We start from the raw sequence: 16,511 nt of genomic DNA on the forward strand, positions 1-16,511 counted from the left end.
AAAGAGCACCTAAGGAAGAAGATTCCAGTTAAAAAGGAATGGGAAGACATATAAGGACCCAATAATTTGGCAACCTATTAAAATTAAACTTTAGTTATAACTTTGCTTCAACAGACTTTACAAATTAAATTTTAATTGTTAAAAAACTTACATGTGTAGTATATGAACAATGAAAAATAAAAAATGAAAATCTCCCTCCCTCTTTCCCTTCTAGGGGTAAATACTACTATGATTTGTCTGTCTTTCAGGGCTTACAGATCACTGTTTATATTATTCTGCAACTTTTAAACCTTAATATATTCTGTACATTTTTCTATTCTTAAAAAATAGACAGTGTATTCTTTTTAAAGGGCAGTCGTTATTTTAAATAAATTGAAATGAGGCTCCTTGGCAATTCTGCAACTTAAGAAAATCCTATATTTGATGTATTTAAAATACTTTTTTTTTAAAGATTTTATTTATTTATTTGACAGAGATCACAAGTAGGCAGAGAAGCAGGCAGAGAGAGGAGGAAGCAGGCTCCCTCTGAGCAGAGAGCCCGATGTGGGGCTCGATTCCAGGACTCTGGGATCATGACCTGAGCGGAAGGCAGAGGTTTTAACCCACTGAGCCACCCAGGCGCCCCTAAAATACTTTTTTTGATGTGATATATTTATCAACATGTTTGATAAGTTGCTTGTAAATGATACCCTACTAGATGGCATTCTACCTACCAGTATGAGATAGGAAAAGATAAGATATGCTACAGGTTATAAAAGCAGATTTCACAAGACTATGTATCGTATAATTCCAGTTCTGTAGAAGGTTTGAACATGCACAGAAAGCAGTCTAGCAGCCTAGGAGCTACAATGCTAACAGCTGTCATCACAGGATGTTTTTTTTTCCTGATACAATTTTCTGCATTTCCTTTTCTTTCTTTTGTTCTTTCTTTCTTTCTTTTTTCTTTCTTCTTTCTTTCTTTCTTTCTTTCTTTCTTTCTTTCTTTCTTTCTTTCTTTCTTTCTTCTTTTTTTTAAGATTGGGTGGGGCAGAGGGAGAGGGAGAGAATCTCAAGCAGAGTCCCCACTACGTGGGGCTTGATCTCACCACCCTGAGATCATGACCTGGCCAAAACCAAGAGCCAGATGTCTAAACAACTGTGCACCCAGGCGCCTGGTTTTCTGTATTTTCAACGATGAACTTCCCATTGCTTTTTAAAAAGTAAATGTAGTATTAAAATGCACTGCATCTGATAAAAGTTAATGTCCAAAATCTACAGAAACTAATCCCCTCTGAATTAGCTTTCACTCTATTGCCACACTCCAGAGTAAAAGAGCAGAAATACCAGGCCCTTCTTTGATTTTATTAATTTAAGGATTTAGGTATGAGTTCCCTCATTAAGACAAAGTAATCTTTAGCAGAGTTGATCAGGAAATGAGACAAAAATCAGGAAATCATATTCCTTTATTACATATATGAAATATAAAAAAATTAACAGAGCAATATATATATATATTTTGCAAGTCCACAGGACCTCAGGAAAAAAATATGTTCTGTATGTGAAGTTAATCTTATGGCACTGTGGCTTTGTTTTGTATATTCAAGTACAGAAGAAACTGTATGTATTGTGGTTGTGCACAGGTACAGAAGATGGCTAATAAGGAAAACTGTTATTTGGTGAACTATCACATACATTGTGTCAAAAAAATGAGTAAATACAATGGCCATATACTGTTAATAAAGATAAGGAGGAAGCTGTTTCAACATTAAGGTTTAAATACTAAACACAAAAATAAACACAAATTCTGTGTCTACAATAATTTTTGCCGTGTATACATGTGCACTGCAAATAAATGAGCTTTTAAAAATTTAAAGTCCATTTCCTCTTCATCCAAGCATATTGCTACACTTAAGATTTCTTCTTCCTCTTATTTTAAAGTCTCATCTTGTTTTTTAAAAATTTTTTCATCACGGCTGGTATCTGTGGAGTCTAACCTATAGCCTGAAGCTGAGACTTCATATGCAAACATGTTCTCCTTTTAGGTTTTTTCCAAGTGTTCAGAGCTAAAACGTACAACTTCCTTTCGTCCACACATAGTGGCAGTGTTTCTGTTTCAGTAGGTTTTCTTACTCGCCCTTTATTTTTCTTTCTGTCCACCATGATCTTCAAACTTTCCCAACACAAGTGGTAGGTAGTAAAGTGCTTTATACAAGGAAATACTATATACAGTGGGGAGGTTCCATTTAACACTCCACAGACCAAAGTTCACACACATCACACAAAAGGCTCTTTTTTAAGAAAAAACTTTTTTTTGATAGTAGGGTTGGGGAGTCCTTAAAATATCCTTGATTACTTTAAGTAGCACAAATGTAAGTAACATATCTGAAGCTGGAAGGAGTCCTTGTTAGATGTACTGCTTTTAATGGATTACTGCTAAATATCATACTGCTATTAAAAATACCTTTAATAGTTATGAATTACAGAATCAGTCCCATAAGAGGCAGGTATCAGTATAGGATTTTTCATTTGTCTTTATGAAACAAACTGTATTTAAACCTGGCCCCCCAAGAGACAGGTTAGACTAGGCCCATGCATTGGAATATTTCTATATATTTTGGCACTTTAAAAATTCCAGTTTTGTTTTTGAGGTCTCCTTTCTGTTAAGTTTGTGTTGCATACATAGAGAAGTGCCATTATGTGTGCTATACCAGCTCTATACCTTTGTTGCTACTTGCACTCTCTTTTTAAAATATCCATAACTTTTCTTCCAAGGGACGGCTTCCAGTGCTGGACAAAACTTTTCATATTCACAACTAGTTTGCCTGTTCTTACATCTTCATGTCCTGCCACAAGGTACTCCAAACCTAAAAGAGAACAAAGTTAGAGGCCGTATAGTATCATAATTTATGGAAGGGAAGAGATGTGACTTTGGTGGCTTTATATGCACTGAAATAGGGTCACAGGCAGTGACAGCTGGCTCTTGATAAACTTTTACAGTGTGTTAAGTGGCTTACATGTATTATTTCATTTATTTACTTTTTAAAAAAAAAGATTTATTTATTTGTTTATTTGACAGAGATCACAAGTAGGCAGAGAGGCAGGCAGGGGTGTGGGGGAAGCAGGCTCCCTGCCAAGCTGAGAGCCCGATGCGGGGCTCGATCCCAGGACCCTGGGATCATGACCTGAGCCAAAGGCAGAGGTTTTAACCTACTGAGCCACACAGGCGCCCCTGTATTATTTCATTTAATCTTGAAAATAACCCTATGAAGTAGGTATTACTGTTTTCTTGTTTCACAAATAAGGAAACTAAGGCTCAGCAAGATTCAAAACTTATTCAGTGTCTACGAGTGAATAGCAGCACTCTGACATAAGCTCAGGGCTGTCGAGCTGTAGAATTTTTACTCTCTACTGTACCACTCTCTATGGTAAAGAAGTGAGGATTCTATGGTACTTAGCATACTGCTATAAAGTGGTATTTCTTGGAAACTCACCATGTGTAGAAGTGCATATTAAGGACGATTTTATAAAAGTGAAACAACCATTTGGGAAAACATATTGGAAGAAAGTTATGAATAATACAAAGTAACACATATATCCTACAGAAAGTTAATGAGTTTTTGGAATACAGGATGTTTGTTTGTCATATTAAAAAAAAAATGAGACTTCACCAGATCTCTGTAATTCAAAATTCATTTTAAGGGTTCAAATAAAAATTTTTGGCTAATGTACGGAATAATCAAAGGACAGTCTCATTACCTCTTAATCTCCTTCAGTTGGTGTTTGTTATAATATCAATATTGGTATTTTGAAACAATTTTCTTCAATATTATAGGATAAGCAAATAAGTAATTATGTTTATAAAAGAAAACTTTCCAAGATAAAGAGACATATACTTTAAAACTTAGGAGAAAATAGTAGATGTTAAAATTAAACTGAAAGTATTAATTTAAACTAATGGCTTTATATGTATATATATATAAATTAATATTTATTAATAAAATAAAAATAAAACACACACACACACACACACACACACACACACACACACATATATATATATATATATATATATATATATATATTTTTGTTGTTGTTGCTGTTCATCCATTGAAACGACCTGGAAAAAGGCATCCCAATACCAGTAAATACCTATAATAGACATATTGTGGTCTCTAATTAAACAGAGCTCACTAAAAACAAAACAAAACAGAACAAGGCTTCTTGCAGAAATGCTATTGCAGGTCCAGGACAGGAAGATACAAGGTAGCATGGGGCATCTTATTGTGCTAAAAATCGAGGAAGCTCTCAAAGATTAATGGGGATCATTGTAAAAGGGCAAGGGAGCTAGCAAGAAAGGGTTACAACTTGTTAAAGCTGTGATAATTTGAGCACCCAGGAACATAATGATTGTATCTATTGAAACATATCAAATCAACAAAAATCCATAATTCCAAAATGATACTTGAAAAAGAATAATTCAGAGAAAAACTAGTTTGTCATCTTTTGAAACAACTGTTAAAATCATCCCTTACTTTGAAAGGTAAGCATTTTGGGAATTATAAGGAAAGAATTTAGCTTTTATCTTGCCTTTACAATAGAAAACATATTGAATGGTAACCTATAGCCCAGCTTGAAAAAGAAAGTCTCCTTACAGAAGAATGTCAGCTAGTAAATGAGGAGAATCAGGAAAACATTGTTTCTCAAGCTCTAATGAAATTACTGATTTAGGAAGGATTACCTGTTGGTGGTAACATCATTAAATCAATGGCCAGTGGGAAACCGGATGTTTGTATCATGACCAAGTAACACCACACTCGTTATTTTTTAGTCTCAAAAGGAAAAAACAAAACTGCCCAAAGGAGGGATCAGACTGTCATCAATCTAACCCCAGGGTCAAGTTTAGAAATGCTGATGGTGGATTATCTAGGTCCTATGTGTCTTCTGATAGGATTTAACATGAAGTACCTACCCAGCAGTATCTCTAATAGATTCTAGTCAAAATGTTTATCTTGAATCTGTCAAGATTTTCCTTAGAGATCACAAGAAACATAGGACGTAGAAGGACAAGCTAAATGACACCACGAGGAACCAACCAGACAAATATAGAAGGTAAAATAATCTACAGAACATTCAGCCTGGATTCTTCAACACTAACATTTCTTCGGCAACAATTAAGAAAGGAACTGTGCTTGAATAAAAGAGACTTGAGAGACTTAAAAACCAGATCTAATGTGTGATCCTGGATTGAACACTGACAAGGACAAACCAGTTCCAAAGGACATTTGGGACCAGTTAGGAAATTGGAATATGGTCTGAGCATTAGGATATATGAAAATAAACTATAATTGAAGGCAATGATCACTAACTAGATAAAGTCGGTTGCAGAATGGAGCATACTATCATTTAATTTTGGTTAAAAAGTACAATATATACATGCACAGAGAAAGGCCTTGAAGGATTTGCACTAAGCTATTAACAGAGAGAAGCCCGGGAGGTAAGAAATGTGAAGTTTAAAATTTTCCTCTAAATTTTTATATTGTACATGTGTATAGCTTCTATAGTGAGAGGGTTTTTTAAAATATCATTAAAAGAAATAGCTATAATGGTGTTTTTAAAAAAAAGAAAAAAAAGGGAAAATAATGGTAGAGGTTTTAATTAACAATGGAGAGCACAAATGTAAGATGGATCATAAGTTATTTAAATTATTTGAAGAGTAACCTTAGCATCTGCATGAAAAAGAATCCCAATATTTAATTAATAAACTAATTAAAATGTAATGATCTTGATATTGTTTATAGCATACCTAAAGTAATAAAAATCCTCATATAAAAATACAACAAATAATTTTTAGGAAACTTCATTGTTTAGTATTTTAAATGAATTTACTTTGAAACTATAAAAAGAACACATCCTATAGGAGTTTGTCACTAATTTAAAGTGTGAATATATATTGAACTAATAGAAATGATACTGTGTGAATCCACTAATTAGGGAGCAGCATGATGCCAAAAATTAGCATGGAAAACAATGTTATCTGTTGTATCACTTGCTAGCATTTACTTTTTACTTTCCTATTTTTTTGCTTTCAACATCTACTTTACTACATGTTTAAGGGCACAAAGTTTGTTTCCATAGAAAAGGGAAATGTAATAGTTTAGTGCTAGTCTTGATATTCTAAATTGATTGATGAATGAGTAAATGTATGTATGAATGTAGGAATGAATGAATTTCCAGGGTTGCCAGTTAGATTGTTCCTGTTCAAAAAGTAGCAGAGGAAGCTAGTTGGCATGTAAGGTTTCTGAATTTTCTTATCAGCTTTCTTTGGCCTTAGCTATTGAACTTGTAAAAATGGGAAAACAAAGTGAAATGGAAGAGTGTCTGGTTTTGCTTTGGCAGGTTCCTGTCTTTTCTTCAAAGCAAGTAAACATGTTTTTAAGAATTCTTTGAATAATTGCACTTATGTTTTCAATTTTGATGAACTCAGTTGATTCTTTGACTCTAGCAGAAATATAGTTCACATCCTGGAGGGTGGCTCAGATGCTCAAAGCTTCTTTTTTTTTTTCCACTGTCTTACTAAAAACTGGGAAGATTATTTTTTCTTTCTTTTTTTTTTTTTTAAAGATTTTATTTATTTATTTGACAGAGAGAAATCACAAGTAAGCAGAGAGGCAGGCAGAGAGAGAGGAGGAAGCAGGCTCCCTGCTGAGCAGAAAGCCCGATGTGGGGCTCGAACCCAGGACCTGGGATCATGACCTGAGCCGAAGGCAGCGGCTTAACCCACTGAGCCACCCAGGCGCCCCTATTTTTTCTTTTTTCAAGATAGTAGAAAGTGCTTATAGGAAGATCCTCTACACATGGATTATTGGGACGTAGAATTTAAATTAAGGAATCTTCATTACTTATGTTCAAAATCTAAGATTCTGATTACTTCATTTGTTCTTCAGAAACACATTTATTATTTAAAATATCGTTTCCTTTTCCTTGTGAAAATTTAAATGAATTTTTAAAATATTAAAATGATATAAAAGGATGTAAGAGATTAGTCAACAGTCAAAAATCCAAGTTTTATATTTTAGATTGTTTAGGTTGGGGGGAATATTTCATTGATAGTTTCGCTTTGTTCTTTGTCACTCAGTTATCTCTTTCAGTTATTAATCAAAGACCACAGTGACTTCTTATGAACATAACTGGGGTTCCCTGGACTTTTATTTGAAAGGAATTAGATACAAAACATAAATTATGCACCTGTATTAGCAATGCAATTAAGACACAAATGGCAACTACATGAAGTGGGAAATACGGAGGATTTTTTAAAATATGGTTTTTTAAAAGACTTTATTTATCAGAGAGAGAGGGAGACAGAAAGAAAATGCAAGCACAAGCAGGGGAAGAGGGAGGCAGAGGGAGAAGCAGGCTCTCCACTGAGCAGGGAGCTCCACAGGGGGGTCAGTCTCTGGACTCCAGGATCATAGGCAGATGCTTAATGGACTGAGCCACTCAGGTGTCCCCCCAAATATGTTTGTTTTAATAGAACTTAATATCTGGGTACTATGTTATTATTTAAGTACTAGTGGTAAGTCCTAGAGATGCTATGATCAAATATCTAAATCCCATCCTCAAATTTAATGAAGGAGACAGAGAAATAAGCAGCTTATGACACAGTATGAAAGTGTACTTCTAGAGTGTAAAGGTAAGAATCTCACACTAACTCACTGGCTCTTCCACTGTAATTACATTTGAAGATGCAAATTCCCTTAATTTCAAGATTCTCTCAAGGTTCTACAACGGTTTGTTGTTGTTTTACTTTCTGCTGTTTCTAATTTGAAGCCAGAATGATCGTTTAATGAAAAACAAGATGATGAGAATTTGAGAGTTGTTTTCTATCCAGGAGACACAGATGCTTCTCATGCAATTGTAAAAAAATGAATTCAATATTATTTGCACAGATGGAATTTTGCATTTGAATTTCCCCTGGGAGCAAGTTCTACCCAGGGCACCGTAATAGAACCTTGCTTTCAGGTGAAGTGTTAGTAGCATCTACATTTATGAAAGTGTTTTCTACCTGGAACCAAGATGAGACTTCTCTTTTAGGACAGAAAATAATATACTGCTGGACTTTAAAATATTTTATTTTCATAGAACATGTGGAAGAGAATAATTTTTTGATGTCAGTTCAAAGAATTCCATTTGGATTTTGCCCAGAATTCAAATGGTGAAAAGGAGAGATACTTTTGGTGAGTTTATTTCAGTTGTGGTTTAGTGAATGTTAAGACAAGGAGCAAATCAGCAGAGACAAAGTATTTATTAAGCTAGAAGAGTCTAATGCTTACCAGGATTGAGGATTGGACAAGTGCAACCTCTGTTAGTCCATGATTCTGGATATAATGTTCGTTTTCCTCGTAAAATTTTCAATTTGGTAGATTTTAAGACTTTTTTTATCTTCACGTTGACCTCAGCATGAGATCCTTTGTCGTGAGCTGATAAAATCTTTATTTTTAAAACTGTAACAACACAATTCATAACGTCAAAATGCATAGAATTTCATATTGCTTTTTGAACTTGGAATGACTTAAGTAAGCATCTCAGAGTATAATGGAAAAGTTAATTAATGATGATGTAAATTTGCTTTAAAAATCATTAAGCTCAACTTGACGAGCACTGAGTAATATGTAGAATTGTTGAATCACTGTATTATACAACAGAAATTAATATAAAACTGTATGTTAACTATACTGGAATTTTAAAAAATCTCAAATAAAAAATCATTAGGAAAAAAAATCATTAGGCTCACTAACTTTTCCATTGGTTTCACCTTATTTATCTATATTAACTATACTCTTCCTTAGACATTTTCAATCGCTGTTTCCCATATCATTATGCTAAGAGATTATCAGCCATTTGCCTACTTCAAACATAGTCTTAGACACATTTAGCTATCAAATCCAAATAGAAAGAAGGTGTATAGGAAGTAGAATGTTTTATATTTAGATTCTGACTATATTTTACTCTGTGGTTCATTGTGCATTTAAGTTACATCAAAGAACAAAATGTTACTGCCAGAATATATTTTATATATTCTAAAGAGATTAAATAATTAAATATTGATTATTTAATCTCCTTCCCTGGATGTAAAATGCAAGCTGACTGGGGTTAGGGTGGCTGTCTTTCCACATGATGGTGGAGCTTCAGTATTCTCTATAACTCATAATTCTATTATACTCTGCTCTTCCATCTGTGAATTGGATGTGGCTGGGGATTAAGGAGTGGAATAATTTGGGGTGGGGAAGAAAGTACACCTAAGGAACACTGGTTGTAGTGTTCTATATTGTCAGAAGAGTTCTTACATTCTCAACTATATCTTGATGGGAAATTCTGTGTATTGAGGGAACCCTATACTGGTTGGTCTCAATTCCTGAGAATAGAGTTGTCAGATAATAGCTTTTTTTTATAGAATCACCAAATTTTAGACTTTTAATGGGTCTTAAAAGTTCATCTAGTCTTGTTTTATGTTTGAGGGAGCAAGTTTTAAGAAATTAAGTGAACTTCCCAAATCTGCACGACCAGTCAGTTAGAGGTAGAATTTGGGCTGGAATCCCAATAAGATATACAAATGAAGGGTATGTAGCATAGTGCCCCGCTCATGGCTAACGCTCAATGAATGTTCACTATTGTTTTTCTACTAGACTATATACTCAAAGAGAACAGGGACCTCCTCTACACACTATTATAGCTTAATAAGTATTTGCCAAAGGAATAAACAAATGAATCAGGTTTTTTTCCCCCCGTTAGTAGAATGGGGAGGGAGAAACCTTTTTTTTCCAAGTCTGTAGGTATATTGCATCTAATAAGAACAAGGTATTTAATTACGTTATTAAGAGTGTCCAAGTTTTCTTTTCTTTTTTTTTTTTTAAAGATTTTATTTATTTGACAGAGATCACAAGTGGGGAGAGAGGCAAGCAGAGAGAGAGAGAGAGGAGGAAGCAGGCTCCCTGCAGAGCAGAGAGCCCGATGTGGGGCTCGATCCCAGGACCCTGAGATCATGACCTGAGCTGAAGGCAGAGGCTCAACCCGCTGAGCCACCCAGTTGCCCCAAGTTTTCTTTTTTTTTAAATAAAGATTGGGCTCTCTGCTCAGCAGGGAGCCTGCTTCCTCCTCTCTCTCTGCCTGCCCAATGTAGGGCTTGATTTCAGGACCCTGAGATCATGACCTGAGCCGAAGGCAGAGGCTTAACTCACTGAGCCACACAGGCGTCCTGAGTGTTTTCTTAAGCAGAAAAGAATACAGTTGTATTAAAAGATGCCAGTGCAGTTGTTTGTAAATTTAGAGAGCTACTAAATATATGTAATATTCAAAACCAGTTGATATTTCTACTAACCTGACTACATTTGAAATAATCATTTTTTTTTGCTTTTGATAGCAAATACCATTTTCTCTAAACTAACTTTTCTTTATTGAACACTATACATTTCAAAAATTTTCTTCTATTATTTAGCCAAGTTGTCAAGTGAAAGGAAGGAAATATGTATGTAATTTTAGATAAGACTTATGAGGTTTTAAACATTTACTTCTTTATCTTTTATGAGATTAAATACAATGTTATCAAGAACCTAAACTCTTGGTTTCAGAAATCATGACTTAAAATTTTCTCTTCATTGAGATGTGTCTTTCAGGCAGTATGAATTATGGAACAATAAAAAGCCTTAGATACTAGTCAGGAATATGTTGGCAAGATAAGGCATCTAATTTGCTTTGATAGTAAACATAAAGCCATTTAGAATTTAAAGATAGTAACAGTCTTTACTTAGGGCAATGACATTTTCCTTTATCTATATTTCCCTGGTATTTGAAAGGTACAGGAGTCTAGAATATACAGAGAGGGCCGGGAAGAGGCTTGGACAGGCAGCTATGCTCAGTGCTTCCCAAATATATATCTTCTTTCTTCCCCCTATCAGTTATTGAGGATATAGTGTGTGCTAGATATTATCCTGTCTGCTTTTCAAAAATCCAATTTTATGGGACAGGTGGCATCATCCCTATTTTACAGATGAAGAAGTCTGGAGAGGTTAAGTTACCCATGCAATAGACCAGAAATCAAACCCATACAGGTCTGAATCCAAAATTCGAGCTCTTACTCACTGTGAAATAGTGTTTGAACTGATTTTTCTTAGTATTCCTACATGATAACTGGCTCAGATTACTACTCAAAACTGGTATTACTACATGAAACTGGCACAGGAATCATTTTAGTGGCCAGAGACTTCCCTTTTAGATTATAACACAAAAAGCATCCATAAGTTTATAGCAGCAATGTCTATAATAGCCAAACTATGGAAAGAACCTAGATGTCCATCAACAGATGAATGGATAAAGAAGATGTGGTATATATACACAATGGAATACTATGCAGCCATCAAAAGAAATGAAATCTTGCCATTTGCGACGACGTGGATGGAACTAGAGGGTATCATGCTTAGCGAAATAAGTCAATCGGAGAAAGACAACTATCATATGATCTCCCTGATATGAGGGAGAGGAGATGCAACATGGGGGGTTGAGGGGGTAGGAGAAGAGTCAATGAAACAAGATGGGATTGGGAGGGAGACAAACCATAAGTGACTCTTAATCTCACAAAACAAACTGAGAGTTGCTGGGGGGAGGGGGGTTAGAGGAGGGGGTGGGGTTATGGACATTGGGGAGGGTATGTGCTATGGTGAGTGCTGTGAAGTGTGTAAACCTGGCAATTCACAGACCTGTACCCCTGGGGATAAAAATATATTATATGTTTATAAAAAATAATAATAATAAATAAATAAAAAACAAAAGAAAAAAAAGCATCCATAAGAAAAGATTATGGATCATGGTTTTTCACTTTTTGTTATTTGCCTCTTTTCCTTATAGTAAGATGGCCTTGTCTTTGCTCGACCAGCTTCCTGCCCTCACCAAAACAATCAACACCATCTTTATTAAGTATTATTATATAAGACTAATACTTTAATATATTGAGAATGCCATAGAATAAGCTTCCCAATTCCTAAAAAAACTCTTTGTACTTGGTTTGAATAGATTCTTAGAAGCATTCAAGGACTTCAGACTTACCATATGAATATTTCATCCCACAGAATGCCTTGGAGTTTCCTAACACCTGTTCTTTACATTCACATTTACCTACAGAAAGTAAATGAAAAATAGTGTTAGTTATTTAGAAATGAAGAAGAGAAAAAAAAAAAAACCCAGCAAGTAAACGCAGGTATCATAACTCATTTTTTAAACTGAAGTATAATTAACATTCAGTGTTATCTTAGTTTTCGGTATCAGGTTGTAGAACTCTTTAAGGCTTAAGTGATTCATCCAACATAATCCATAAATACTAAGAAACCATAAAAAGTCATTCAAACAAAGTAGAGTCACTTTCTAAATTGAATTAGTTACCATTCAATAAGGTATTTACTTAAGAAAAACAGAAGTGGGAACAATGATATATTTCAATGCTTATAATTGATGTTATGACAGATATAGTCCAGTTAAATTAAGATTCCTTGCTAATGGAATGGAACAACTGAATAGATAAACTAGAAGAAAGACAACTGACTTTTTACAATTAATGTTTACCACAGCAAAAGTCAAATATAGTGAAATAATTGAGCAAGTCTTTTGAAGGTAATGCCATCCAATTTAAAAGTATTTATTGAACACCTATTATGTGCAGGACATGATGCTATATACTTCAGAATATATAAAGATGAGCAATAAACAATTCTTGTCTGAAGGCTTATAATTCAGCAAGGTGAATAAAGCAAGTGTACACACAGTGATAAGTGTTCTAAGATGGGTTCGATATGCTTGGGTGGGAGGGCCATATCTTGGGAAGATGGGAAAAGGCTACATGGCTGAAGAAGGTTTTGAAATGGACTCTGAAGAATAGGTAGGGTGCTTTCTCCCAACAGTTTAAATAATGCATGACAGTTATTTTGTTGCAGACATTTGCCAGGCCCTGTGGAAGACTTTCAAAATACCTTTGATAGAGTCTATACATGGCATTCTCATTGATTTATCTGCTTCTTCTCTAAACTGTGATCCTTGATGACAGTTATGTCTTATTTATCTTTATATTCCTAGAACCCAGAAGGGGTAGAATTTCCCTTCTTACTTACTTACTTAACAATTCGATATAATTTTATCATCCCTCTCCTTCTGCCCTCATGCATTCCATTTTGTAGGCATCGAGTGGCATGGAAGTTGGTAACACTCACTAAGGAGCAGTTACTGTGTGCCAGGCACTATTTTAAGTGTTTTATATTTATTTACTCATCTAAGATTCTAACAGGTAGAGATTTGACAAGAATGTAGAGATAAAAGAGTGAGGAAATAAATGAAAGAGAGAAGAGCTGAGTGTGTTCATGGAAAAATCAGTGGTTCTGTTTTCCCTGGATACAGATTGAATTGTGGATAGTAGTAGGTACCATGGAGGACCTTGATTAATAGGCAGTTAAGGCCTGAACTTAATTTGTTAGAGAAAGAGGATTTTTTTTTTTTGGAAATTTGAGTATAGTTCACACACAATGTTACATTAGTTTCAGGTGATTCAACAAGTTATATGTTATACTGTGTCTCCACAAGTGTAGCTATCATCTGTCACCATGCAATGCTGTTACAATACCATTGACTATATTCCCTATGCTATGCCTTTATTCCCATGACTTACTAATTTCATAAATGGAAGCCTGTATTTCCCACTCCCCTTCACCCATTTTGCCCATTGATAAAGGGGAATTTTCAAAGCTTATCAGATTGAAGAAATTACATGAAATAAGACATATACTGTATCAATAGTACTGAAGTGGAGAGAAAATGGAAGTAGGGACTTGTTAGAAGCTGATGAAACTGATGACAGCAACAGTAACTGAATTGAGCGCCAACCACAAGCCATAAATTATATAAGGAACGTTATGATCTTGTTTGATATTTATAATAACCTAATGAGGTAGACATTATTAACAAATGAAAAAATAAAGGCTCAGAGATGTTAATTAGTTTGTCCAAGGCAACATAACTAACAAGTAGAAGAGCCAGATTTTTAGCCTGGATTTGGGAGAATCTGAAGCCCCTGATCTTTCCACTGTACTGTCTTAAGTCAGATGAAATGTGGCTCAGTTGAACTAAAGAGGTGGCTGTAGGTCTAGAGAAGAAGAAATTTTAAGGGAGGCTGCAGACTTAGGGTCTAAAAATCCTGTCAATGGATTGGAAGAGGAAGCCTAAGATTGAACTTGGAGTTTTCCTGTTACCTTGGAGCCAAGGTGACGGAAGATTGAAGTATTACTAATGGAAATAAGGAAGTTAGGAGGAGAGCACTTCAGGGGTGTACAACTTAAGGCTTTTTGTAGCAATCAGTGGTTTAACTTAATTGTTGAAGGGATATGGAGTAGCTCACAGAGAGGAGAAAAAGCTGAAGAACCAGAACTCAGAAAAGGCATGAATCAGGAGAGCTGCAGAGATGTAGGTAGCAGGAGCTGTTGTGCAGCCCCTTTTATGGATTTGCCGTTGGAATCATGAACTGGGATCACTTTCAGACCTTGTCCCTTTCAGCTCAAGATTTAAATTCCAGGGAGAGCATATCTGATTGGCCGGGCCAAAACTGTATTAAATGGAGGGCAGGGAAGTGTGGCTCCCCAGAGCAAAATTGGGTTGAGCTACCACAGAAATAGCAGGAATAAAGAGGAAATGGATCTGGTTAGGCAAAAACAACAGACGTCTAGTATGAGGAGAACATAATGAATTAAAGTTGCTGACAAAACATCCACGTGGAAATGAGAGTATGATTCTGGTGAGACGAGGTTGGGTAGACATGGTGATGTGGCAAATAGTGACATATTGGCTCTAACTAAAGCTGCTCTAGAAACTAGAGAATGAGATATGCAAGTGGAAAATCACAGTGGAATTAAATAGTGGGAATGAGAAATCTGAGGTGCTTAAAATTAGCTGTCGTGACTTGTTAAATAATATTGCATATAATCTAACATGGCAGAGAGGGTTACTCATTCAGAAATTGGAGTAACCTGGAGCGCCTGGGTGGTTCAGTGGGTTAAAGCCTCTGCCTTTGGCTCAGGTCATGGTCCCAGGGTCCTGGGATCGAGCCCCATATCGGGCTCTCTGCTCAGCAGGGAGCCTGCTTCCTCCTCTCTCTCTTGCCTGCCACTCTGCCTACTTGTGATCTCTGTCTGTCAAAAAAATAAAATCTTAAAAAAAAAAAAAAAGAAAAGAAATTGGAGTGACCTAAGTAGATAGCCTGCGGCCTTTGATAATTCCACCAAAGCTGGAGAGTATGGTAACCACCATGCTAAAAAACCTGATGCAACTCCAAATGGTATATATTATTACTCAACTGATGTTTTTCTTTGTAGTCCTTCAGCCAGTTAGAACATACAAAGTTCTGTTCTTTGAAGATCTTTTTGTGGTCATTTTCCAATACTCCCTTTTCATATGTTAAGAAATCAGACATTAAATTTTTTTCATAAAGATTACCATTGTAATCATTTTTTAAAAAGATTTTATTTATGTATTTGAGAGAGAGTGGCGGGAAGGGGCAGAGAGGGTGGCAGAGGGAGAGAGCCCTTCGCGGGGCTCAATTTCATAATCCTGAGATCATGACCTGAGCTGAAACCAAAGATCTGATGCTTAACCAACTGAGCCACTCAGATGCCCCTAAAATTTGTTTTTGAATGAATCTTTGTTGATTAGGCTTTAACCCAGATGTGTTTCCTTAAAGGAAACCTGGAAGGGAAGAAAAACCTAGTTAGTATTAATATTGGGCTATTAGAATACTATTTACAGTTCTGTGGTACTGGTTAAAACCAGATTTCTTGTATAAATTCTGTAGAACTATTTAAAGCCAGTTTTGTTGTACAAGTTCTATGGTACTAATTAAAGCTAGATTTGTTGTACAGGAGGTAAAATTTCACATCTAATGTTCTCTATCTCCTAAGAAGTAGTAGAAGTTAAGGGTATCTTATAGTATAAGTATAGTAGTACTTATAAGTACTACTTATATATAATATAAGTACTACTTATATATAATATATATATATATAATATATACTTATATATACTTATAAGTATATATCTTATACTATACTATGGTATAGTGCGTTATATTTCTAGTTTGGGAAACTTATGGTAGGTAAATAGGTAGGTAGGCACATATATTTGAGAATGAATTATGGTGCTTCAAAAATTGATTACCATTCTTTTTCTTTTGTTTAAAAAAGGTGCCACAAGCACAGCACTATTCTATACCCAATGGGAATACTGATATTTAACAGGAAACCGAACAATGGCTTCCTCAAACTGGAGCTCTTCCAGATGAATTTCAGAGACTCTCTAGGGGTATTACAGACCTAACAGCTGTTGTGGATGTGAGTCTAGAGTGATTCTGATGCCAGCACGTTATGTGCTGAGTTGGTCTGTTGCCAGCTCCCTAGTAACATGATTGGCTTAATGAATGTCCTATGGTCCTAAACACTTGATTTTTACAGATT

The 16,511-nt window shown here is 35.3% G+C and overlaps 1 protein-coding gene across 3 annotated transcripts in view; it reads right to left on the reverse strand.

Moving 5' to 3' along the window:
• Positions 1-1,424: 1,424 nt before the first annotated feature.
• The window catches only part of NTN4 (netrin 4), a 114,212-nt gene continuing 99,125 nt past the window's right edge, over positions 1,425-16,511 (reverse strand). For all 3 annotated transcript variants that reach the window (XM_047741953.1, XM_047741952.1, XM_047741954.1), the window contains exons 8-10: positions 12,076-12,144; positions 8,310-8,480; positions 1,425-2,843 (exon numbers count right to left, since the gene is read on the reverse strand). In XM_047741953.1, the coding sequence (XP_047597909.1) occupies positions 2,707-2,843; positions 8,310-8,480; positions 12,076-12,144 (377 nt within the window). In that variant the 3' untranslated portion in view covers positions 1,425-2,706. The remainder of the gene's footprint in view (positions 2,844-8,309; positions 8,481-12,075; positions 12,145-16,511) is intronic.

This window comes from Lutra lutra, chromosome 8 (assembly GCF_902655055.1).
Source record: "Lutra lutra chromosome 8, mLutLut1.2, whole genome shotgun sequence".
NCBI classification, from domain to species: domain Eukaryota; kingdom Metazoa; phylum Chordata; class Mammalia; order Carnivora; family Mustelidae; genus Lutra; species Lutra lutra.